This window comes from Halichondria panicea, chromosome 9 (genome assembly GCF_963675165.1).
Source record: "Halichondria panicea chromosome 9, odHalPani1.1, whole genome shotgun sequence".
NCBI classification, from domain to species: domain Eukaryota; kingdom Metazoa; phylum Porifera; class Demospongiae; order Suberitida; family Halichondriidae; genus Halichondria; species Halichondria panicea.
Genome location: NC_087385.1, coordinates 2,482,808 through 2,506,866, shown reverse-complemented (window position 1 = coordinate 2,506,866; position 24,059 = coordinate 2,482,808). Strand labels below are relative to the sequence as shown.

General features: G+C 40.3%; 6 protein-coding genes across 7 annotated transcripts; 4 read left to right on the top strand and 2 right to left on the bottom strand.

Annotated features, from left to right (window-relative positions):
• Positions 1 to 26: 26 nt before the first annotated feature.
• LOC135341775 (DNA replication complex GINS protein PSF3-like) lies at positions 27 to 931 on the bottom strand. Its single transcript, XM_064538434.1, has 2 exons — positions 852 to 931; positions 27 to 759 (listed from the first exon to the last, which is right to left on the bottom strand). Exon 2 carries the CDS (start codon positions 726 to 728, stop codon positions 60 to 62), a length of 669 nt encoding a protein of 222 aa, XP_064394504.1. The 5' UTR covers positions 729 to 759; positions 852 to 931; the 3' UTR covers positions 27 to 59.
• LOC135341773 (ribonuclease P protein subunit p29-like) lies at positions 916 to 3,527 on the top strand. The gene is made up of 6 exons (XM_064538429.1): positions 916 to 1,076; positions 1,234 to 1,460; positions 1,639 to 1,728; positions 2,501 to 2,568; positions 2,619 to 2,720; positions 3,335 to 3,527. Exons 1-6 carry the CDS (start codon positions 924 to 926, stop codon positions 3,469 to 3,471), a joined length of 777 nt encoding a protein of 258 aa, XP_064394499.1. The 5' UTR covers positions 916 to 923; the 3' UTR covers positions 3,472 to 3,527.
• LOC135341768 (diacylglycerol O-acyltransferase 1-like) lies at positions 3,492 to 24,053 on the bottom strand. 2 transcript variants are annotated; one of them, XM_064538425.1, is made up of 15 exons: positions 23,981 to 24,053; positions 23,761 to 23,929; positions 22,007 to 22,094; positions 21,533 to 21,573; positions 21,384 to 21,466; positions 20,857 to 20,909; positions 20,566 to 20,668; positions 20,137 to 20,244; positions 19,797 to 19,850; positions 19,640 to 19,743; positions 19,263 to 19,388; positions 18,826 to 19,004; positions 4,860 to 4,947; positions 4,573 to 4,635; positions 3,492 to 3,807 (listed from the first exon to the last, which is right to left on the bottom strand). In XM_064538425.1, exons 2-15 carry the CDS (start codon positions 23,916 to 23,918, stop codon positions 3,628 to 3,630), a joined length of 1,428 nt encoding a protein of 475 aa, XP_064394495.1. In that variant the 5' UTR covers positions 23,919 to 23,929; positions 23,981 to 24,053; the 3' UTR covers positions 3,492 to 3,627. The 2 variants fall into 2 exon arrangements, with proteins under 2 accessions (XP_064394495.1, XP_064394494.1); XM_064538424.1 differs by having other exon boundaries at positions 23,761 to 23,918; positions 23,981 to 24,044.
• Positions 6,206 to 8,236, top strand: LOC135341769 (phospholipase A2 group XV-like). The gene is made up of 4 exons (XM_064538426.1): positions 6,206 to 6,365; positions 6,423 to 6,555; positions 6,867 to 7,099; positions 7,219 to 8,236. The coding sequence occupies exons 1-4, from the start codon at positions 6,257 to 6,259 to the stop codon at positions 8,085 to 8,087; spliced, it is 1,344 nt and encodes a 447-aa protein (XP_064394496.1). The 5' UTR covers positions 6,206 to 6,256; the 3' UTR covers positions 8,088 to 8,236.
• On the top strand, positions 9,504 to 13,122 carry LOC135341771 (phospholipase A2 group XV-like). The gene is made up of 4 exons (XM_064538427.1): positions 9,504 to 10,067; positions 10,125 to 10,257; positions 11,698 to 11,918; positions 12,129 to 13,122. The coding sequence occupies exons 1-4, from the start codon at positions 9,968 to 9,970 to the stop codon at positions 12,962 to 12,964; spliced, it is 1,290 nt and encodes a 429-aa protein (XP_064394497.1). The 5' UTR covers positions 9,504 to 9,967; the 3' UTR covers positions 12,965 to 13,122.
• LOC135341772 (phospholipase A2 group XV-like) lies at positions 14,688 to 18,481 on the top strand. Its single transcript, XM_064538428.1, has 4 exons — positions 14,688 to 14,903; positions 14,961 to 15,093; positions 17,057 to 17,277; positions 17,501 to 18,481. Exons 1-4 carry the CDS (start codon positions 14,804 to 14,806, stop codon positions 18,328 to 18,330), a joined length of 1,284 nt encoding a protein of 427 aa, XP_064394498.1. The 5' UTR covers positions 14,688 to 14,803; the 3' UTR covers positions 18,331 to 18,481.
• Positions 24,054 to 24,059: the final 6 nt, after the last annotated feature.

Sequence of the window (24,059 nt, the reverse complement as noted above, 5' to 3'; positions counted from 1 at the left end):
AAAAATTCTGTACATGGCAATTAAAAACATAAAAGTGTGATAAGTAATTTAAATTAAATTTACTTTTCTACTTCATCTCGTTTTCTCTTCCTACTGTTTCTAACGATACTGGAGGTGTGTATTTTATGGCTGAGTCCCCTCTCCCAGTTCTCAAAATCAGCCATGGCTTTCTGCCCCACTACGAACAGTTTTCTCTCCGTCTCATCCAGCTTGGCAGTGAGAGCAGTAGTACTCGACTGGTATGCATGTTGTGAAGTATCCATAATCAATCTGAATCGATTTAAAAAAGCCTCTAAAAGTGACTTTGAAAGGTCTCCTCTCTCCAAGTGATCGAAACAGAGTAGTTTGACACCTAGGGAGTAATAAAAGGGGCCAAGTTTATACAGGTCAACAACTTTAGCATCAGCGCTGAGAATGTCTCTTTGCCCCTCTCGAAAAGCCTTAGGAAGTTCCACACTAACTATCAGTTTCTTCCTCGTACACAACACTTTGGCCAACCAGAATGGCAGCTCGAGCTTAGTTCCACTTTCCAAGTGCTCGTTGCTCGTACTCGGGTCCAGGAAACCCAATCTGTAGATGGGGAGCTCAAACTGACAGGGAACTCTCTGGTCGGACGAGAGGATGTCATCAATACTAAAGTAGTCTTCGTTGGGGGGCAGGGATGACGTGTAGCTGCCTGTGTGAGAGCTTCCAGAGAAACTTACACTAGTTTGGTAGGTGGAGGACATGTGTTTGTCCGTGGGTTAGAACTTCAGTAATCTGAGAGCAAGGGGACCATATCATGATCAATTGAAACAAAATAGGACTTCATAACGAGTTTAATGCCTCCTGTAGGTACATACATAACTTACTAAATGTGTATATCCAGGTCTCCAGAATCTGCTATCTTCAAATTTCCCACATACTCTGGCCCCACCCACTCCATGGTAATCGTCTCATTTACAAATCACAATTGCGAGATCTGCAAAATGGCTACTCCAGTACCAGCACATACTAAACATGGCAGCTCTCCGGATCTGTACAAGTCTGTGCCCGCTAGGATAGCTCAAGTCAATATAGAGCAACTAGCAATGAAGGTCAGTAATTTGTGGTATTGATCGTATCATTGTCGTATCGAAGTCCACCCTCTCACACACACATACACTTGTTTGTATATGCTGGGATATGATGACCACATGCACTTATCTAAAATGCATATAGATCTATACACTCTACATCCATACACACACCCAGTCACTTGACACCAAGCCTGACAAGTTCGTCGAGGCCTTCCTCTCGAATCGGGTGGAGCCCCTCAAACTCAAGTCTGGTCTCATTTCCCAACTAAAGATGCAGACCATGTTGCTCGATAAGGCATACAAATCACCCAAGATAGTGGACTCACACAGACCAATCAAGAGGCTGTCGGCAAGAGAGAAGAGGAGGCTCAAGATCTATGACATTCCAACAAAGAAACAAACGTATTGTTATAGAGAATTACTGGTTGCAGCACAGTAAATGCTGTAATGGAGCCTCGAAGTAGGGTGTATGCACTAAATAGTAAATTAATCCATAAAAACAGGATGGTTTCTATTGTTTGCAAAGTGAGCATTTAAGTATGTAGTCTGGTGTTTTAGTGCTGTTTTAATGCACATGCAGGTATTGCATATTTTTGCCGTTGCATGAGTTGTGGGTCAAGTACATGGAGGACTTGTTGCAGTTCAGTGGCCATTCTGAGACAGCCAAAAAGTAAGTAGATGTTATACTACACCAGAATTTATGGCAGTAAAACCTCCGAGGCCAAGGATGGTTTTTAAGTTGCCATAAAACGATTGTAGTGGACAATAAGTGTTATATACCCACTGGCACTGGAATGAAAAAAATTCTTGCTACCTATAGGCTAACTCACCTTGGATACAACTAGCTAACAGTCTATAAACTATGAAAACGAAAGACAAGCTTGTACGTATAACTTGTAGCCAGTGCTAAGCTTCTAGCTAAATTGTCAGTGAAGCCCCACCTTTTTTTTAGCCTTCCTGGTGTTTATATAGCGAGCCCCACCATCTGTCCTGCCCTTGCCGACAAGTGTCTAGCTTCTTTTTGGTTGTGTAGATCTTTGTGCGGCCCTCAAGGGAGGAATGTGAAGTTTATGGTAGTTAACTCCACCCAGTTGCTATGATACAGTGGAGTGGGTATACATGTGGTAACCGTTGCATAATTATTTTTTATTCTGATGTACCATAGCTGGTTATTTTTGTACGGTGGAAATTTTTGTATTAATTATTGTAGAGCATCATCCGAAAATTAAAATTGCGAAATTATTCTACTGCAATAGGTTCTACGTCAGAATACGAGGTATTTATTAGGTACAGTGGAACCTCCATTAACGACTACCTCCAAAGAGCAACCACACGCTATATAACGGCTGTTCCCCAATGGTGTCCGTTTTATGGAGGTTCCACTGTAGTTCATACGAAAATTTACACTAACAAAAATTACCTGCTATACGGTATAATTATAGAGGAATGAAACAAGAACAGATGAATCAAAAGATTTTGAAGGCTGATTATCACGGATGCATTCTCAAAGGTTAGCTCAGCCTGCAACTATTATCATGTTAATTTGTGTCCATCAAATAGTTGTGCGGTCCAAGTGCCCCTCGTATGTTGGAATTGAAGGAATTCTTCTTCAGGAAACACAAAACACCTTGAAGCTGATAAGTAGAGACAACTGCATAAGAAGTGAGTTACCATATCGGGTTAATTTCAAATGCGACGTTCTAATTGTGAGTTTTCGCATGCAATTTCCAATAGTTAGAAATGCAATCAGGCTAGCTTAATTGTACAATGTCATTTACAATCGATAAATCTCGCATATTCGAAACCCGATATACAGTATCACTTTTCACAGTTTTCAGCACCATTGGCAAAATCAGGAATACGCCTCGTGCCAATTAGAAGCCTTGCCATATTATATTGCTTGTTACTCGTGCTATAATCCCATATCGCACTCTTAACCATACATTACTAGAATGTTTTGCAGGTGAAAAACCTTAATTGCGAATGAGCCAGAACATTTGGCCCTTTGTTAATTGCGTTCTAGCAAGGATCGTGGTCATTAAATGCCATACAGTACTATAGTTTAGCTTTTGCGATATTATTTTTGTGAAGTGATCAACGCTATAGCTCGCAAAGTTCGCATATGCTTGATGCTCGCAAAACATTCTAGTAATAATTATGCATGGTATCACTGTTATAGTTACGTATTTCGTGTTGCACGGTAATAATTATAATTATTGTGCATGCATGCAAGATGCATTAATTTATGTTTGCTTTTTTCCTTCCACATGTGATAGCTATTCCCAAGGCCAATTCTGTATTCTCCTTTTGTGTACACAACTATGAATTCAGTCTCTATGGCAATCACATGAAATTTCGGTCTAGTGAAAGATCAGCAAGAAAATTCAAAGACAAACCAACTATTGACCTCTGACCTCTAGATACTAAATCATGTTTTTGTGATTATGAAAATAAACTATCAAGAATAAATGGGGAACACCATGCAATATAAAAATTACATAACTGTAGCAATGAAACTCAAACTTAAGGGAAATCACACACTCAATTTGAAATTAAAGCTGCCACGTCATTACATAAAGTTCGTTGCATTGACTACTGAATCTTCTAAAGGGGCCCAGTGAATCCAGTAGTAGTCATGTAGGTACATGAGAATTGCCAGGGGCTGTCCCAAGACAATGCCAATCCACACCATAATGTTGCCAATTTGTCCCCTCATGAATGGGAGGTTTGTAAGCAGGCCCAGAGGTATCTGCAACGTGGCGTGTGTGTGTGTGTGTGTGTGTGTGTGCGTGTGGTAGGCTGACGTGAAACTGTACGTGCATGGGTGTGAGTGGTGGAGGTAGAAATTAAGATACATGACTCCGTACATGTACAATTGCCGAGCATCTTAGCGCAAGGCAACTAATACTGTATCGCATCTCAGAAAAAACCTTTGTATGTATGTCACGTGTGGTGGCTACTTTTGGTTAATATTTAACTGGCCGAATGGTGCAGGGAGCCTCAGACGAGACTCCTAACGGCTACTCGCCTCCAGAGTACAAATTGATTTTGGGAGCTACGTACTGTACTAGCTAGAGCTACCGGTAGCTACACTATAGAGTCTCGCATGGACAAAGCCAACAACGACCAGCGACACTATATTATTATGTAAGGCCATGTCTTGCTATACTTACTAATTTATAGCATCCAGATCTCGCTCTCTACTCTCTAGCGAGTCTCACATCAACTCTACTCTTTTACTTAAAATACAAATCTGTGCGAGGCTTTTCATGCGTATACGCATACGTACGTATACTATATATATATATATATACTGTACTACAATATGGAATGCGTATATGCATGCAAACTGCACATAGATTCATTAATTTAAAGGCAGTTTGGATGGAACAGTAAAACACAGCATTACGAGTATATAATTATGTACAATAACATGTAGTTCAGTGCATGTAAGTATGAGGCAGCAGGCAATCAACTAGACATGTGTACGCAGGTATGTATGCCATTTACTTACCTGTGATACCATCATGACAAATGCCCAAGGGCGCAGCATTTGAAGTGGGATACTCACCAAGTACTGTGCATACAAAGAATATGAACGGCTGTTAAAATACAACATGGACATATGCGTGTAAAACTACCGAACAACCACATGTTTTAAATGAAGTAATTTGAGCTTTTGCAAGCTTATGCTCATCTGGCTATGTTATTGTGAACATAAGTTTAAGTATAGTTATTTCATACTCAGACTGAAAACTCAAATACTCACCAATTAATACTTGTATGAGTGTGGACACTCACCTCATGAAAGAATGCAGAGAAGAGAAACACAGCAAACTGAGACGTCATTTTGCCATAGCCAAGACTCACAAGAGGGTTGTAAATGTGCCTGCATGAAGATAATAACGGAGTTATACATCTCCACTAGCTGCTAGCTGTTTCATTAACAGTTAAAAGAAGTCCATGAAAATGTCTAGTTCGCTCAAACAGCTCATTTTTGTGTCCACACAAACACAAATCGACACAGTCTACACAATGAAAGTAATATTAAAGTACCTACTTCTCAGACTCTATAAAGAGATTACCTCAGCCGCTTAAGGGATAAAAGCTTACGAATCAATATTGCAAAGTGACAGGGTTTCATAAATTACGTACTCAGAGAAGCATTTACAGTGTTGTAGGCACATGTACATAGAAATACTCGACTAAAGCGTAAAGATTGCTATAATTATCTAGTTCTTCTTTTTCTTGACATAATATTGAAATATCCAGGATTTGGTGGAAAGGATGGGTACATGCATGCATAAAGTGCACATGCAACCTATCCTTTAAAACTACCGCACATCAAATCCTTAAATTAGATGACTCTACAAACTATAAGGGTGTCAAGCAAAACATTTTTTACACAAATTCACGTACGTTTCAAGTGGGGAAATTGTGTGGGCGTTAAATAAACGTTGGAAATTGTGTTGAGGCTATCCATGCTGTAAAGGCAGCGCTACGACAGTCAGGTGAGCAGACTCAGAAAACACAGACAGACAAACAAACAACGAACAAACAAACAAACCAACCAACCAACTAATAAAAAGCACCTCAAGTTAATTACTTAAACTGTATACTCGCCTTGCAACCATGCATAGAACATGGCGAAACACATGCACACATAATAATTAATACATGTGCAGTGCTCTATTTTCCAACCATGCGATTAAAGCACAGTCTGTGGTTGCCACCGCTATTCTATGCCATTTGTTAGCAGAGTTTTCCTTTGATATTTATGGTTTCCATACAAAAAATATTGCAGTGTCTCAATTGTTTTTGTAAAAACATGTTCAATACACCATAATTATCCTGAAAACAACACCTCTACTATTTCCTAGGAACTGAAAGTCATAATAACCAACACATTTTTCAACCACAGAAAAATAGAGCACAGTCTGTGGTTGCCACCGCTATTCTATGGAATTTGTTAGCAGAGTTTTTTCTTTGACTTCCATACACAACATTTGTACTGTCCTGTGCATTTCCTTAAAAAACAGAAACTTTCACTATACCATACCCTGAAAACAACCACTATTTCCTAGGATTTAAAGCCATATATATCACCTTCACTGCAACAGTATGTGTACACAAGTATAGCTATATAAAACCCCAAAAACGGGTGACGTTTTAAGTAGCACCTGTAACACCGAGGCATAATGGATAGGAAAAAGATCTTGACTAGACTACTCTGTGTTGTTGGAGTGTGCACACTCATACTTTCTGCAGTGGCTGCCAAGAAAAAATACAAATCTCCAATTCTACTCAGTAAGATTTGTCTGTAAAGTGTAGTACACAAAGATCACGCCAATACTGTTATAACAGTCCCAGGTTTAGGTGGGTCCCAACTGGACGAGAAAACTAAAGGCTATCGACCAGATACCTGCTGGACTCATGGTCGTTACCAGAAAGTTTGGTACGATATCCAGATGACACCAAACTGTGCAAAGGATCTAAGGTATTATTATTATAACAGGATGTACATGTATGTACACATATAGATAGTTCTTTGTAAGAGTCGCATAATTATAAAGGTACATCAAGCATACGTATACTGCATGTAAAACAACTGTATAGTGGGGGAGGGGTCTAATTTTGTGAGGATAGCTAGTTTTTTTAGTGGACTCATACATTGAACATCCATTTTCACGGCTGAAAATTTCGCGGCTTGGTTTGAAATTGGCGAAAATATTAGCCCTTGAAAATTATCCCGCAATACAGTACTATACAACATAATGTACATAATTATACATGTTTTTAAACATACAGCTTGAGATATGACAAGTCCAGTAATACCTATCGGAATAAAACTGGCGTTAAAATCCGTGTTCCAGGGTTTGGAGAAACTAATACAGTGGAATACTCAGTCAAAGACACTGCTGTATTTGTCAAGAAAATCAAAAGGAAGTACATGAGGAATCTCGTAGAACACTTTGCCAAATGCGGTTATGAAAGAGGTGTCTCCATTAGAGCTGCACCTTACGACTGGAGACTGGCTGCAGGTACGTATCTAATAGACTCTAAAACTAATGTTTTACACAAACATAGCATGCATAGCTCAACAAGGGTGACAAAAACCATGCAGTTACAAAAAATCATGACATTATACATGTATGTGTAGATGAGCTGGATAGGACAGGCTATTTCAAGGAGGTGAAAGGCTTAATTGAAGAGATGCGTAAGGCAAATCGCCAACGGGTAACCATCGTAGCACACAGTATGGGGGGACTGGTGTCTCACTACTTTCTCACTAGCTACTCAGGAATCAATAAATCCTGGAAGAAGAAGCATATCAAAGCCTGGATAACCCTAGGGACACCTTGGGGTGGGGCAATCAAGACAATTCAACCGGTGTTAGCAAACAAGAAAACTGCTCCACTTAAATGTGAAGAACTTTCAGAAACTCTCATATTCTTAATAAAAAAATCACCCATTATCAAACACTACGCTCCTAAGTGTGCATCGTGGAGTATATTAGTACCGTTTGGCCGTACATTTGAAAGCACTGCATGGCTCTTGCCTAAACCTTCATTATTTGGAGACAAAGTGTTAGTTGAAACCAATTCAAGGAAATACACAGCCAACGATTACGAGAAGCTGTTTGACCGCATCAACTACGATGATGGTTATGCTATGTTCAAAGGTACGCAGCAAATCAACAGTGATAAATACCCTAATGTCCCTACTTATTGTTACTATGGCAAAAAGGTAAAATCGACCCCAGAGAAATTTACGTACACGTCAATTAAAGATTCTAAACCCAAAATAACGTACGGAGATGGTGATGGAACAGTGAACATTGAAAGCCTACGAGCCTGTGATACACAGTGGTCAGGTAGGAAGAAGTTTAAGAGCAAAGAGTTTGACTCCGTTGATCACCAAGACATTCTGAGCGATAAAGCAGTACTTAAGTATATTGCCAAGATCGTCGGAGCCCGAGGTTGTGGAAGCATGGAGCAACTGGAGCAATTGTTAGAGGCTTTGAACTAATTTAGCAGCTCTATAAACGAAACATTTGTAGTCAAATTAGAGCACAAACATTAGGTACGTGCTTAGAAGCTACATAGAAATATTCATCTATAGGATGAAGAACAGAACTTTTGTAGAGCTCAGAGAGAATTTGGATATTAAAATAATCATACTGGTCATGTTAGAGAATAATTATGTATTTGCTACAAATGTCCCATGGGGGGGGGGGGGGACCAGTCCTTCAAAGTCATATTACAGGTCATCAACGGTTTATATTTGTATTGCAGCCCACGTGCATCACAAGTAAGCAGTGATGGTGACAGACACCTTTGTAACTGAAACGCCGTACCTACAGTGTATAATAATAATTACACACTGGAACCTCCATAAAACGGACACCATTGAGCCTTTTGGCCGTTACATGCATGGTCATTGTTGAGAGGTTTAGATTGCCAACCACATGTATGCTCTGAGCCAATTCTATAATAGCTCATACAAACTTTGAAAAAACTGTATATAGGGACAAGTTCACGATTGTACAATCTCAGCAATAATTTTCTGCTACTTTTGGGTGTGGCTGCCCGTTCTGGGAGGTTATTTCCATTGCTAAAGTTGCTCGTTGTGCGGAGTAGAGAGGTGGCCATTTCTGAAAGGTTGCTTTACATTAAAGTCTAATCCAGACCTGAGTTCTTGGCTGTTCTCTAGCGTGTGGTTGCTCTTCGGAGGAGGTCGTTTGTTGAGGTGGGTCTAAAGAAGCTGGAGGAGTTTGGAGTGCCCACCAAGAGACCAGACGACTACATTGCAGAGATGCTCAAGACTGTTGGTACATGTTGAGTGCTGGTGTGGTCGTGGAAGAGGTGTTATCCACTGACGACAAGAGGTTTTCGTACATATCGTACGACTTCTATCCTGGTGATCATAAACCAAAACGCCGCAGGTGCTGATGCCTCGGTGGATGTGTCAAGGCTAAATTAATTGCTAATACACACAGATATCACTGATGATAAAAATTAATTTTTTGACTACACAGGTACAGACACACACTACTGTATACCTTGCTTGTGCATGCGCACCAAGGCATAATAATAGTAATTAATTAAGATTTTCGGAGCCTTAAAATTGGCCTAACTTTCTTGTATAACACACAGTATTGGCTAATCTCAGTCGATTAGTTTTGTGATACCGTGTACCGGGTTTTTAATTCGTAATTAATTCCTGTTTCATACGATTACCACTCTGCAGCTTCAGGAAGAATTTTCCAGGGGAAACTTACATTCAGGGTTGATACAGAGGGCACTCACTACCACCCACAAATAACGTGGTAAGTTCCTATGCAGTGGCGGCGTTAATGGGGGTTTCACTATACTAGAAACTGAAACAATATAATTACATGTTTTGCATAATAATTTTCCTTATAGAGCCCTAAACATTTACAGCTCTGGGTGCATGTATATAGTCACATAATCATTCTACATTATGTTATGGCATGGGATCTAAGTATATAGATGTTGCAGTGTTCATAAAGTCATCTACTATTTATCAAATCGACATATGAATTACACATTTACTATCTGTTACAAACTCTGCATGTATCATCGCCCCACAAGTGTACTATTTTGATGCCTTTCCATTCCTTTCCATTCCCAAATAGTATGTGTATACTACAAACACCATACCCTGAAGTAACAACTCCATTCTCTGCTACATTCTGCTATTGATAATACGCACCACTATTACTACATCACTATTACTATATTACGTATGTGCAGTTTGTGTCCAAGGTGAATGTGGTGTACGACTAGTATATAAGGAACACGTACATGCACACATACCAGAAACACGTAACCAACCATTATAGCATTAAGCAGCACCAGTAGAGCGATACATTGCATGGTAGCAATATGGATAAGACAAGGATCTTGACTAGACTACTCTGTGCAGTTGGACTTTGCACACTCATTTCTGCAGTGTCTGCATTGGAATCATCTCCTATTCTACTCAGTAAGACCTGTCTGCATGTGAAGAGTAGCACAGAGATCACGTTCATACTGTTTACAGTTCCAGGTTTTGGTGGGTCGCAACTGGACGAGAAAAATGGCAATTACGATTACTGCAATACAGGTGGAAACTACAAGCGAGTCTGGTACGACCTTTTCCTATGGCGAACACGAATATGTTCAAAGGATCTACAGTAAGAATTATAACTGTTTTCATATAAGATCAGTAATTGGAGCAGGGTGTAGAGAGACAATGTATAGCTTGCACGATGCATGCATGTGGCTATATGTAGCTTCGTCCCCAAGCCAAGTTGTCTCTAAAATAACGTTAGGTTGATAACTAGCGTACTTTTCACCATCCTAAAGAAAACCCGGCCTGGGAACGAGGCTAGGCTACATGTAAGGAGCTATAGCTATAGCTACACGTGCCTTTGCTTCAAGGCAGTTCTATTACGCATGCCTTTGCGCACTACAGTGTACAGCGCTTCAGTAAAACCGCAGTTAAATACTAAATTACCATCATGTCTATTGCTAGACAAAAAGTGTCCACCGATGCATCGGCACTCAGTGTCGGATTTTTGTTTGTTTAATGGCAGCTGGTTGGTGCATGAGTTGATACCAAAACGAACATAAGTTTCTCTATGTGCTTGTAGACTCAAAACGTTATTTTTCAGGGTGGGTCAAACTTTATGTTGTTCAATATACACAAGCTACAGTAGTACAATCCATGAGATGGGCAGGGCTGTGTCATTCTCAGCTGTAGATGTAACTCTGCTTTGGATAAAAATTGGCAAATTGACCCACCCTGAAACTAATGTTCTGAGATGCCATAAAATAGATCAGTATATAGTCAGCTGCAAGAGATGTCCAAGTCAAATGATCAGCCTGGTCTTCTCCGGCAAGCAGCTCCACCTCCTCTCTCCAGTTAATGTGTTAAATCAATTGAAGCTTTTTTATTAATTAAGCATCGACTACTATATAAATTATTTTTTTTAAAGATTGACGCTTTAAGTAGGTAAAAAAAAAAAATAACTATCAATTGATTTTTAGTTAACACAAATGGCACCCCACCATAAGTGGTACTTGTGTCCACATAAAAGGTTGAATTCCAAAGTATATGTACTATGTACTTTCAAATTGTTGTACTACTGTGCTATTGTATCGTATATATAAGTATGTCAACAATATTCAGTAGACTCTCGCTAATCCGGTCACCCTTGAGACAGTACAGTTTGGCCGCAATAGCGAGGTGGCTATATTTCAGAAAATAGCCGCGGCTAAAACGTGGTGCCTCTAATCTAATGACTAATTTTGCGGTTCTGTCTCGAGGATAAACTATTTCCAATTTTATATGCTAAACCATACCCAAAACGTCATATCCAGCCGTAATAAACCAAAGTTTAGGGCAGCCAGAACTGACCAGTGTATGGAATAGCCGCATTTCAGGGCGAGTTTTGTGCAGTAATGATCAAGCTAGCAATCCGTGCCAAACTAAGCAACCGGTATATATAGAGGTGAGAGGTGGCATAATTCAGATAGCCGGATTAGCGAGAGTCTACTCTAGTAACATGCCACAATTTGGAGTGTGTAAACAGTTAATATCGTCGTCATGCTTCATGTTTTTGAACATGCAGGTTAAGATACGACAAGTCTAGTAATACCTATCAGAACAAAACTGGTATTGAAGTCCGGGTTCCGGGGTTTGGAGAAACTAAAACAGTGGAATACTCAGCTAAATTCACTGTGTTCTCAGTTAAGAGTTACATGAACAATCTCGTACAACACTTTGCAAAATACGGGTATGAAAGAGGTATCTCCATTAGAGCTGCACCTTACGACTGGAGACTGGCTGCAGGTACGTACATGTACTAAAGAGTTACAAAGCTACTGCATGCTTGATTAAAATGTTGTTAGCTCAAGCAAGATGAAAAACTCACTTATACGTTTGTATACACAGAGCTCAACACACTTTAAACAGGAATTTGATAACTTGTTAATGTACGTATAGTAATGGAATCTATGCATAAGTGAAGCCCTTGTATACTTCTGAGATACTATATTTCAGACGAGCTTGATAGGACAGGCTATTTCAAGCAGGTGAAAGGCTTAATTGAAGAGATGCGTAAGGCAAATGGCCAACGGGTGACCATCGTAGCACACAGTATGGGGGGACTGGTGTCTCACTACTTTCTCACTGGCTACTCTGGAATCGACCAAGACTGGAAGAAGAAGCATATCAAAGCCTGGATAACCCTAGGGACACCTTGGGGTGGGGCAGTCGAGACAATTCAAACAGTGTTAGCAAACGAGAGAACAGCTTCTGATTGGTGGAAAGTATTAGTACCATATGGCCGTACATTTGAAAGCACTGCATGGCTCTTGCCTAAACCTTCATTATTTGGAGACAAGGTGTTAGTTGAAACCAATTCAAGGAAATACACAGCCAACGATTACGAGAAGCTGTTTGACCGCATCAACTATGAGGATGGTTATGCTATGTTCAAAGGTACGCAGCAAATTGACAGTGTTACCTACCCTAATGTCCAGACTTATTGTTACTACGGTAAAAACTTACAAACCCCAGAGCGACTTACGTATAAGTTTGGAATCATTAACAGTTTGCACAAGAAAATTAAGGGGGAGGAGGAGGATCCAATCAAAAATGTTAAGCCAAAGATAACGCACGGAGATGGTGATGGAACAGTGAACATTGATAGTCTACGAGTCTATAATACAGAGTGGTCAGATAGGAAGGGATTTGAGAGCAAAGAGTTTGACTCCGCTGATCACAAAGGCATTCTGAGTGATACAGCAGTGCTTGAGGATATTGCCAAGATCGTCGGAGCCCGATGTTGTGGAAATATAGAGCAACTGGAGCAATTGTTAGAGGCTTTGAACTAATTTAGCAGCTCTAAACTAATCTCTAGAAACATTTGTAGTCAAATTATAGCACAAACATTAGGTACGTGCTTAGAAGAAGCTATAGGCTGCATAGAAATATTCATCTATAATAAAGATGATTTTTGTAAGAGCTGGATTTCAATATTATACTGGTCAGGTTATAGAGAATACGTACTTGCTACAAATGTCCATAATTATACTGACATGGGACCAGGCATTCAAAGACATGCAACAGGTCATCGAAAAACTTGATTTGATTTTGGTTAAAAAAAGCACACAGAAAAAGCTAGTTTTGGTGTTTGCCTACTTTTTGCAGCCCAGCAAAGTACCACGTGCACCACAAGCGAGCAATGATAGTGACAGACACCTAAAACACCGTACCTATAATAAATGAAGTGTTCTGAACATTATAACTAGGGCATGCATGTACGTATACTAAATTCTATCAGGTGCCTCGCGGGAAGCTCTGATTGTTTATGTTTGAAATTGATAATAGAGAACAAAAATACGATCAAACGGTCGACTTGTCCTGTTGGAAGTTTGTGTAGTGTTAGTAATTAACGTTTGTTGTGAGCTTACACATAATATATTATACTATTTTCTCTTTTACATCATCTGTAGGAACTACACTAAAATGTCAGGCATCTATTTCAGTATAGATCTACTTAAATTGTGATACCTACAATTAAAATGAGCTGACCTCTGCTGATCTCTAAACCTACGAGCAGAGAAAGTTGCACGGTGGCTTGCGGAGTTGCAGTACGAGATGGCCACACCCATTTAGGCAAGTGCATCGTTTGTTTTTTATTACCTCAAAGCGCCCCCAACCACATTCGTTACAGACATCCACATGGACCAGAAATCAGGTAGTACGATTATTCGCCTCACTTCGGCAATTATGCATGTTCCGCATAATAATTATGACTTTCTATAGAGCCCTAAACATTTACAGCTCTGGGTGCATGTATATAGTCACATAATTATACATGTACATTGTATAAAATTTATATCAATGTACCTATTCTTTGCATGCATGAACAGGAGTAAAATCTGTACTTGTTTTTTTTTTTGTATAATTATGTCTTTGGATGCATGAACAGGAGTAAAATCTGTACTTGTTTTTTTTTTTTTGTATAATTATGTCAACATGTGGCATGGGATCAAGTATCAAATGTTGCAGCATTCATAAAAATCATCCACTATTATATACAAATTGACATCTGAATTACACATTTACTATCTGTTACAAACACTGTATCAAGTGTTTGTAACAAAGTGTACACATGTAGCTGAGAACTCCTTCTACTGCTGGCAAGTGTACACATGTAGCTGAGAACTCCTTCTACTGCTGGCAAGTGTACACATGTAGCTGAGAACTCCTTCTACTGCTGACAAGTGTACACATGTAGCTGAGAACTCCTTCTACTGTGCTGATACTGTCAGACACACATGAGAGTACAACGGAGATAGATATTACACTCAACAAAAACGCCACAAGTACGTACTCTGACAACTTGTTTAGCATGCAATATACACAGTGACACACACGTTTACTGTAGCTATAATAATTATCACTATAGATCTATTATTGCAAGCTCTGTCCCAATTGTTTGTGGAGTCTTTGATGCTTTCATTCCCAAATGACTGTTTATACTACAAACAGATACTATTCTGAAAGTAATAACTCCATTCTGTTGTTGATAATAAGTACTACTATCACTGCATATGTACTAGTATGCAGTACATGTACATTTTTTACACACACAAATATCAGAAACACGTAACCAACCATATAGCATTAAGCAGCACCTGTAAAGCGACACATTGCATGGTAGCAATATGGAGAAGACAAGGATCTTGACTAGACTACTCTGTGCAGTTGGACTTTGCACACTCATTTCTGCAGTGTCTGCATTGGAATCATCTCCTATTCTACTCAGTAAGACCTGTCTGCATGTGAAGAGTAGCACAGAGATCACGTTCATACTGTTTACAGTTCCAGGTTTTGGTGGGTCGCAACTGGACGAGAAAAATGGCAATTACGATTACTGCAATACAGGTGGAAACTACAAGCGAGTCTGGTACGACCTTTTCCTATGGCGAACACGAATATGTTCAAAGGATCTACAGTAAGAATTATAACTGTTTTCATATAAGATCAGTAATTGGAGCAGGGTGTAGAGAGACAATGTATAGCTTGCACGATACATGCATGTGGCTATATGTAGCTTCGTCCCCAAGCTGAGTTGTCTCTAAAATAACACTAGGTTGATAACTAGCGTACTTTTCACCATTAAAGAAAACCCACCTGGGAACGAGGCTAATATGGAGCTAGCTAGCTACACGTGCCTTTGCTTCAAGGCAGTTCTATTACGCATACCTTTGCGCACTACAGTGTACAGCGCCTCAGTATAACCGCAGTCATCGTGTCTATTGCTACTAGACATAAAAGTGTCCACCGATACATCAGTATTTTGCATGGTGTTTTCCGTGTCAGATTTTGTTAAGTGAAAAAGCAGAATGAGTTAGATACCAAAACGAACATAAGTTTCTCTATGTGGTTGTGGACTCAAATGTTATATTTCAGGGTGGGTCAAACTTTATGTTGCTCAATATACACAACCTACAGAAGTACAATCCATGAGATGGGCAGGGCTGTGTCATTCAGCTGTAGATGTAACTCTGCTTCTGAGAAAAATTGACGAATTGACCCACCCTGAAAACTATTAATGTTCTGAGTCCACATAATATTATATATGCCATAAAATAGGTCAGTATAGTCATCTGCAAGAGATGTACAATCTTAAAGTCCAAGTGATCAGCCTGGTTCTCTCCGGCAAGTAGCTCCACCTCCTCTCTCTAGTTAATGTGTTAAATCAATCGTAAAAATTACATTATAGATGAAGAATGGTTTTATATGCCTCGCAAGTGAGGTATACGGTAGTGTGTTTGTGTGTGTCTGTGTCTGTCTGTCTGTCTGTCTGTGTAGACTGCACAAGGATCAATGAAGTGTAAGTAAGAGTTTCTATAGGCTTCTGGTCATGTTTTCTTGGATTTTAATTCGTGGATTTGGATTTGCAAAATAATGCTTCATTCTCGAGTTATTCCTAGTTTTGCTTACTTGGAATGCCATTGCAGCCTTTTCAGAAGAGCACGTAGGAAAACTTGTTCACTGAGTGTTACTACTCTACTTAGTAGTTAACTCTGCACTAGAACGCTAGCTATTGGTAGTTTCAAGAGTGAGAATAGAGCTGCAAGGCTCTGATGACTTGCAGCCATTAATTTTAGACTTGAACTTTTAGCATCGATCGTTTTTAACAACAATCATGGTCGATCATTACCCACTCTTTGAGTTTCCCTGGATTTTGCATCCAAAAATGTTCATCATGATCAATGTGTGTATAAAAGCTAGCTTAGTAGCTTTATGTTATGTAGCTTTGGCACTTCCACCGAGGCATCAGCACCTGCAGTGCTTTCATTTTAGCATCGACTGCTATAATACGATGCCTTTAAGTCAACCTGTATAATTGTTAAAACAAATGGCACCCCACCATAGCTGGTACTTGTGTCCACATAAAAGGTGGAATTACTAAAGTATATGTACTACATTCAAATTGTTGTACGTAAAACTGTACTACTGTACTATTGTACCGTATGTATACGTATGTCAACAATATTCAGTAGACTCTCGTTAATCCGGTCACCCTTGAACAGTACAGTTTGGCCGCAATAGCGAGGTGGCTGCATTTCAGAAAATAGCCGCAGCTAAAACGCGGTGCCTCTAATCTATTGACTAATATTATTTTGCGGTTCTGTCTCGAGGATAAAATGAAGTGTAATCCTTATGCCAAACCACACCCAAAACGTCATAGCCAGCCGTAATAAACCTAAGTTTGGAGTAGCCAGAACTGATCAGTGTACGAAATATAGCGAATAGCCGCATTTCAGGGCGAGTTTTGTACAGTAATGATCAAGCTAGCAATCTGTAAACGAAACGACCGGTATATCGAGGTGACCGTACTTCAGAGAGCTGTAGTAGCTTAAGAGCAGAGAGTTAAATCGTCATAATGCTTCATGTTTTTGAGCGTGCAGGTTAAGATATGACAAGTCCAGTAATACCTATCAGAACAAAACTGGTATTGAAGTCCGGGTTCCGGGGTTTGGAGAAACTAAAGCAGTGGAATACTCAGCTAAATTAGCTGTGTTCTCACTTGGGAAGTACATGAGGAATCTCGTACAACACTTTGCTAAATGCGGGTATAAAAGAGGTGTCTCCATTAGAGCTGCACCTTACGACTGGAGACTGGCTGCAGGTACGTACATGTACTAAAGGGCTACAAAGCTACTGCATGCTTGATTAAAATGCTGTTAGCTCAAGCAATGATGAAAAACCCACTTATACGTTTGTATACACAGAGCTCAACACACGGGAATTTGATAACGTGTTAATGTACGTATAAATACTTATAGTAATGGAATCTGTGTATAAGTGAAGCCATTGTATACTTCTGAGACTCTAATGTATCTATATTTCAGACGAGCTGGATAGGACAGGCTATTTCAAGGAGGTGAAAGGCTTAATTGAGGAGATGCGTAAGGCAAATGGCCAACGGGTGACCATTGTAGCACACAGTATGGGGGGACTGGTGTCTCACTACTTTCTCACTGGCTACTCTGGTATCAATAAATCCTGGAAGAAGAAGCATATCAAAGCCTGGATAACCCTAGGGACACCTTGGGGTGGGGCAGTCGAGACAATTCAAACAGTGTTAGCAAGCAAGAGAACAGCTTCTGATTGGTGGAAGGTATTAGTACCATATGGCCGCACATTTGAAAGCACTCCATGGCTCTTGCCTAAACCTTCATTATTTGGAGACAAGGTGTTAGTTGAAACCAATTCAAGGAAATACACAGCCAACGATTACGAGAAGCTGTTTGACCGCATCAACTACGATGATGGTTTTGCTATGTTCAAAGGTACGCAGCAAATCAACAGTGATAAATACCCTAATGTCCCTACTTATTGTTACTATGGCAAAAACTTAAAAACCCCAGAGCGACTTACGTACAAGTTTGGAATCTTTCACATTTTGTTGTACAAGCTATTCAAAAGTGATTCAATCAAAAATATTAAGCCAAAGATAACGCACGGAGATGGTGATGGAACAGTGAACATTGATAGTCTACGAGTCTGTAATACAGAGTGGTCAGGTAGGAAGGAGTTTAAGAGCAAAGAGTTTGACTCCGCTGATCACAAAGGCATTCTGAGCGATACAGCAGTGCTTGAGGATATTGCCAAGATCGTCGGAGCCCGAGATTGTGGAAGCATGGAACAACTGGAGCAATTATTGGAGGCTTTGAACTAATTTACAAGTTGGAGCTAACCCTGAAGGAAACATTAATTGCTAGTCACAGTAGAGCACAAACATAATGTAGAAACTTGGTTATAAATGTACATGACATTACGAGGTAGGCACAGATTGGTAAAGATCATCAATTAATATATGGCGTAACTTCTCACTGTGAAGGGCAATCGCTAGAGCTACGTGTACAGTTATTGCAAGACCATCTAGTTACAGAGCTCATTGATACATGTACATCTCAGCTATGCTTGTACATTGCTCAAAATCGTGAATTTGAAATCTGTGATACCTACATGCACATGTATGCTAGACAGTTAGTTGAATACTTGGGCTGTATCAAGGAGGGTACTAATACAAAGCATCTGTGTTTTATATTGAGAAAGGGGAAAGTCAACCTAGCGAATATCAATCCCTGTTTGTGTCCCTTTAAAGAATCCTGTGCAAGTCGAGACACACCGAAATTCTTAAATGTAGTGATGACCAATACCGACTGCTCACCTTGAAGCCCAGCGGTGAACAGGGATGTTCCAGGTGCGCCAGAAGCGAGCGATAGTGTCTGAGTTCCACCAGTCCCCATAAAATTTCCTGTCAGCAAATTGCAGTAGTTCTCCAGAGAGGTTCATGAGGGAATGGAATATGTAGTAGAACCCCAGCAGCCAGAACAGGTGGTTGGGCAGCTAAGGGGACAATAAGGCTTATTCATCACTAGATAGTCAACAAAGAGTACTGCGCCTATATTGACAAAGGATACCGTAGTGCTAGAAGAGGATACTGATATCTTCTTCTCTCTCATGCTTAAACTGACGAGCGAACACCACACTTAAATGTAGTGTTTAGAAAAGCTATAGATACGTACACAACCACTGGCACATATTTTGTAGGCCACTCAAATTAGCTGAGACGCAAGATGCCATTACTTATGCTGATAGACTCACTGCGAGCACAAGGACTCTTTGTATCATGATGACCCACTCCATGTCCTTGAATGGCTCCAGGGAATCTAGTGCTATGGGCAACAACCACTGCTGGGAAATTGCCATTTGGATGTTGATGATGAAGATCTGTAGATGGCACGAAATACAATGAGGTCACACACACTACATGCTTATAGTTAGTGCTGTGAACCATGGCCATAAAATCATTTTCTCGCCAGCTTTTTCTCGCTAACTGTAGCACTTAATCATTAATAGCATAACATGCACCTTGAATTGGTGGGACCAAGTACATCACTATTAGTAGTACGTAACTAATGGTTCACCACCCAAAACCCTTTGACAAAATCACCGGTCTAAATATCACAGCAAAAACTCACAGCCTCTAGTGTACGTCTAAGAACGAAGATCTTGCGTATACGCTTAGTTCGAGGGAAGTTGAGCTCATAGCACAGTGTTGGTGCACACAGGAAATACATTAGATCTGAAATGAGGGCCAACATTGAATAACTCAATATACATCAACTCGTAAAATACCTTTCACATTCAAATTATCAGGATACTGAACCATCTTCATCTTCTGTTTTGAATCTGCGGGACCAAACATTATATATATGTACAGATATATGGAAGAATTATTATTACACACAGGCGCTTAGGTTGCCCATGGCTACAAACATTATAACATACGTACACACAAATTTACTTGCTCATGGAAGGTAGCCCTACATTGTAGTTACATGCATACCCAACGAGTGGAGAGTCATAACTAAAGCCTTGCAGTAGATGCCGGCAAGTCTAAGAATGGAGCACTTAGCAGCCTAGTCAGCCTTACACTACACATATAGTGCATGAATGCTTTCAATAACTTCTTCACCTGTTTTGGTTTGTTCGGGGCTGTTTCTGCACCACCAGTTGACTTGCGTGTAAGAGATGAGCTTGAGGAAGATCACAGTGTACACGATCAGCGCAAAGAAGGACCCCACTGTGTGCATGTGTGCACGAACTAATTAAGGTTTGCCCAATATATACAATCCCATGTAGGGACAACCTCTTAAACAACAATATCAGCAACATTTCCGAAGCAATAATAACTTTCACATCTCAGATATTATTACGTGAAACCTGTTTATTTGTGGTCACCTTTGGGCAGACCGAAAATTGTTTTAACAAAAGGTGGCCTACTAAACACACATCAATGCACACACTACACGGAGAGACTTGGGGACCTATATTCACTTGACTAGAGGGCGACCTGTTTCACTACATGTATTCTCTATCATGTACAACGTATAGGAGTACTCACATGGTCCTGCCTGGGACAGGAACACCACGACCACTGGTAATAATAGCATCACTAGTAGATTGAGAATGTGGCAGGCCAGCAGGCTACGCTGGGACAATCGACCCTGTGTGGAACAAAAAAACACAGTGAACTATTGCTATGCTATAAGTACGGTATCATACTGAGAGCCATATTAGACCTCAGGTGTATTTACATTCTTAAGGACAAAACAATTATAGCAATTGCTAGTAGTATACATAGACGACTCCGCAATTATTGGAATTCTCCTTCACAAAAGATTGGTAGACTCACTTTGGCCATAGCTTGCTCTATGAGCAGTACTGCTAACGGAAACATCCAGCTGACTGAGAGGGGGACACACATACACGTTACACAATGATACCGTAAATAAGCGGGTGAAAAATCTTTGCGAATGAGCCAAATCAGCAGCAAAATTGACCCTTTTGCTATCAACTATAATAATTGCGTTCTGGCAAGGATCGTGTGTATATAGTTACCAGCACTAGTTTAGGTTTGTGATTTTATTTTGGTGAAGTGATCAACGCTTGCAAAGTTTGATGCTCGAAACATTATAGTAAAATACGGTAGTCATGTAAATCAGTCATCCAGCCTACTTACAACTATTACACTATTCTATAATTGTTGAGATGCGGTCAGTGTACATTAACATTGTAATTGCTGGTGAGTATCATGACATTGCCTAGCAGCAGTGTAAACAGTAGAGGTGTTGCTAATTTAAGTGGCCTAACGTTCTGCATAAAGCTAGTCCCCCACCCCCGCATACAGTCAATACAAGTATGCATGTGTCTGTAACATACTTGCTACCAGTCCGAATGCCGAATCTCCACCTTTGTTGACCAACACATACACCCACTTTAGGGGATTCACCAGAAAACCATACCTGAAGGTCAGTTAGGGGAAGGGGAGGTTACAACATCTCCACCTCAAATGAAGTATGTCAACTCACGTGATGAGATTTTCAAAAGCACTTTTTGAGTTTGATAATACCTGAACGGAAAGATCATCGACAAATCCTCAATTTAACTCATACTGCACAGGGAAGAATAACACCAACTGGTGTCTCAGTTCAGACCATTCGTCACGAACATGGCTGATATTTTTGTAGTATAATTATTACATTGCCAGGCATTAAATGACATCTTGTAGCACCAAGACCCCCTTTACTCGACACACACTGTATCGCACAATGGTGTGTGAACAACAGTACTCAACACACATCAACACAATCTAGTGGGCTTACTAAGCAAGCCACAAGCCAAAATACAAACACCACATTCATCTCCATTGACAACCAAAATAGTCCAGATAACTATGCTCTAATAACCTACACTCATCTCAAAGCCTATCAAATACACCATCATGCATACATTTGTCGATTTTAATACGTGGCTATATCTTTCTCAGCATATAATAGACTAACCAGTAGCAGTATGCAGTCATTAAGCAGTCCACGGTAGTTATGGAAACCGCTCTGATTGGAGAAGAGGGAGTCACATGGCTTGTGACAACTGAGGGGGAAAAGGAGTCATCAGGTACCATCAAGTAAAGGCAGTCAACCACACTATGCATAAAAACATGGCACCACACCAAGGAGGTGAGCACTTGACCGTAGCGAATTACGTCACTAATTAGATTTCTCCTACACTGTAACTTCTCTTTCAGACTACAAATCTAGTTGTTAGTGTCTGTAAGTTTGAAACGTTATTTTTCAGGCGGGGGTAAAAATTTTTTCCGCCAATTTTTCTCAGAAGCAGAGATACGAACCTTGAGACACAGCTTTGTGTTGACCTCGAGAACAAGCCGCTCACAGTATCAAGGATAAGAGCACTGACTTGTAATTGTATCTCTGCTTCTGAGCAAAATTGGCGAAAATAAAATTTACCCCCTGAAAAATAATGTTTTAAGCTTACAGGCACTAGTCTGTCTGAAGAGAAGTTAGGAGAAATCCAGTTAGTGCACTGCCTTAATTAGCTAAGGTCAAGTGATACCAGCCTCCTCTGGCACAGCATGGTACATTGCAGCAAAATGGTATAGACAGCCAACCACGCTACACATAATGGCATGGTGCATTGCAGTAAAGTGGAAGCTGTGAACACATTTTTTCTTCGAAAGATAAAAATATCGGTATTACCAGCAGTACTGTAACTATACTGAGAACCGTCTATACCAAAGGGGAACAACAGCAAGCGACTTATTATTATGTAGCAAGTTTATCTTCTACAGATTGTTAGCCTAGAGGCTGAGGGCTGAATATCAAGGGGAATCAAGTGAGAGTTCTATCAAGTGAAGGCACAAACCGCCTTGTTTGTTTGTACTTTCCTGTCAATATTTTGACTGAAAGAGGAACCTATAGACTGACATTCGGGGATTCTTTTGTTGCTCAACAATTCCAGTCAAGCAAGTCTATGGGTTCTGTTCACTGTCAAGGGAAAGTTACAGGAACTCGAATTAGCTCAGCCTGTACTAGTGAACCACTATAACACTAAAAGAGGTCATCATTACAGCCCTATTACTTGGGTGTCAGATTTTAAAGCTATATATACGTACGTGTACATGGAGTAGGGTCAAGGTTCTTTCGCTCAAATTGCCTTCCAACCATGCACACTGTCCAATAAGCCACCGAAGGCTTCTCATACATGTATATATTTTCAGTCTGTACAAATCACGAAACTAGCTATTACCAAGCCCTCCGCATTCAATACAGGACTTGCCACTGTGAGTGACCTGGGTGTCCTGCTTGTTTTCATAACGTATGCGGTCTGCATGTTCACAACAAGTCAATCCATTTTCTCTAATGCAGAGGATCATTAAAACCCCTTTCAAGTTGGAATGCATGTCTAGTTACAGCCGGCCATGCACGAGATACTTCAAACGCACGCACTGTTTAGTTCCCATGTCAACAGTTTCATCTAATTAACCACACATGCACATGCACATGCTGTGAGCACGCAGACCTCTGTTACAGCTTCTACACAATACCCGGACCCTAACACTGCACATACTTTATGTGCTCCTGATACAATGGATTGTATGTATGGCATTATTAATAGGGTCACTTGTCGAGCAATGAGATTTAATACCAGAGTGTGAATGTGTATGTGTACGTGTGCAAAGGTAATTAAAATTGCATGCCAGGGTCAGAGGATTGAACTGCATATATCACACACAACTCACGGCCTGTCAGGTCTCTGCATCTGTTTAGCATACTCCTCCATGTCTGAAGCATAGTCCTTTGAAGTGTCAGCCTCATTGCCATTCCTAGACTCCTCACTTCCAGGCACAGCTTTGGGAGCCTTTGGGGGACCTCTCAGTCTGGCTACCGAGTCTGCCATCTACACAAAGTCTGCAACAACTTAAATGGCCCTTATCAAGCAAAGACAGTACATGTACGTACAGCCTTTCTTCGACTTCTCATGCGAGGACATAGGATCTAGGAACCGGACATGACCAACTGCACAAGGTGAAAGGTCAAG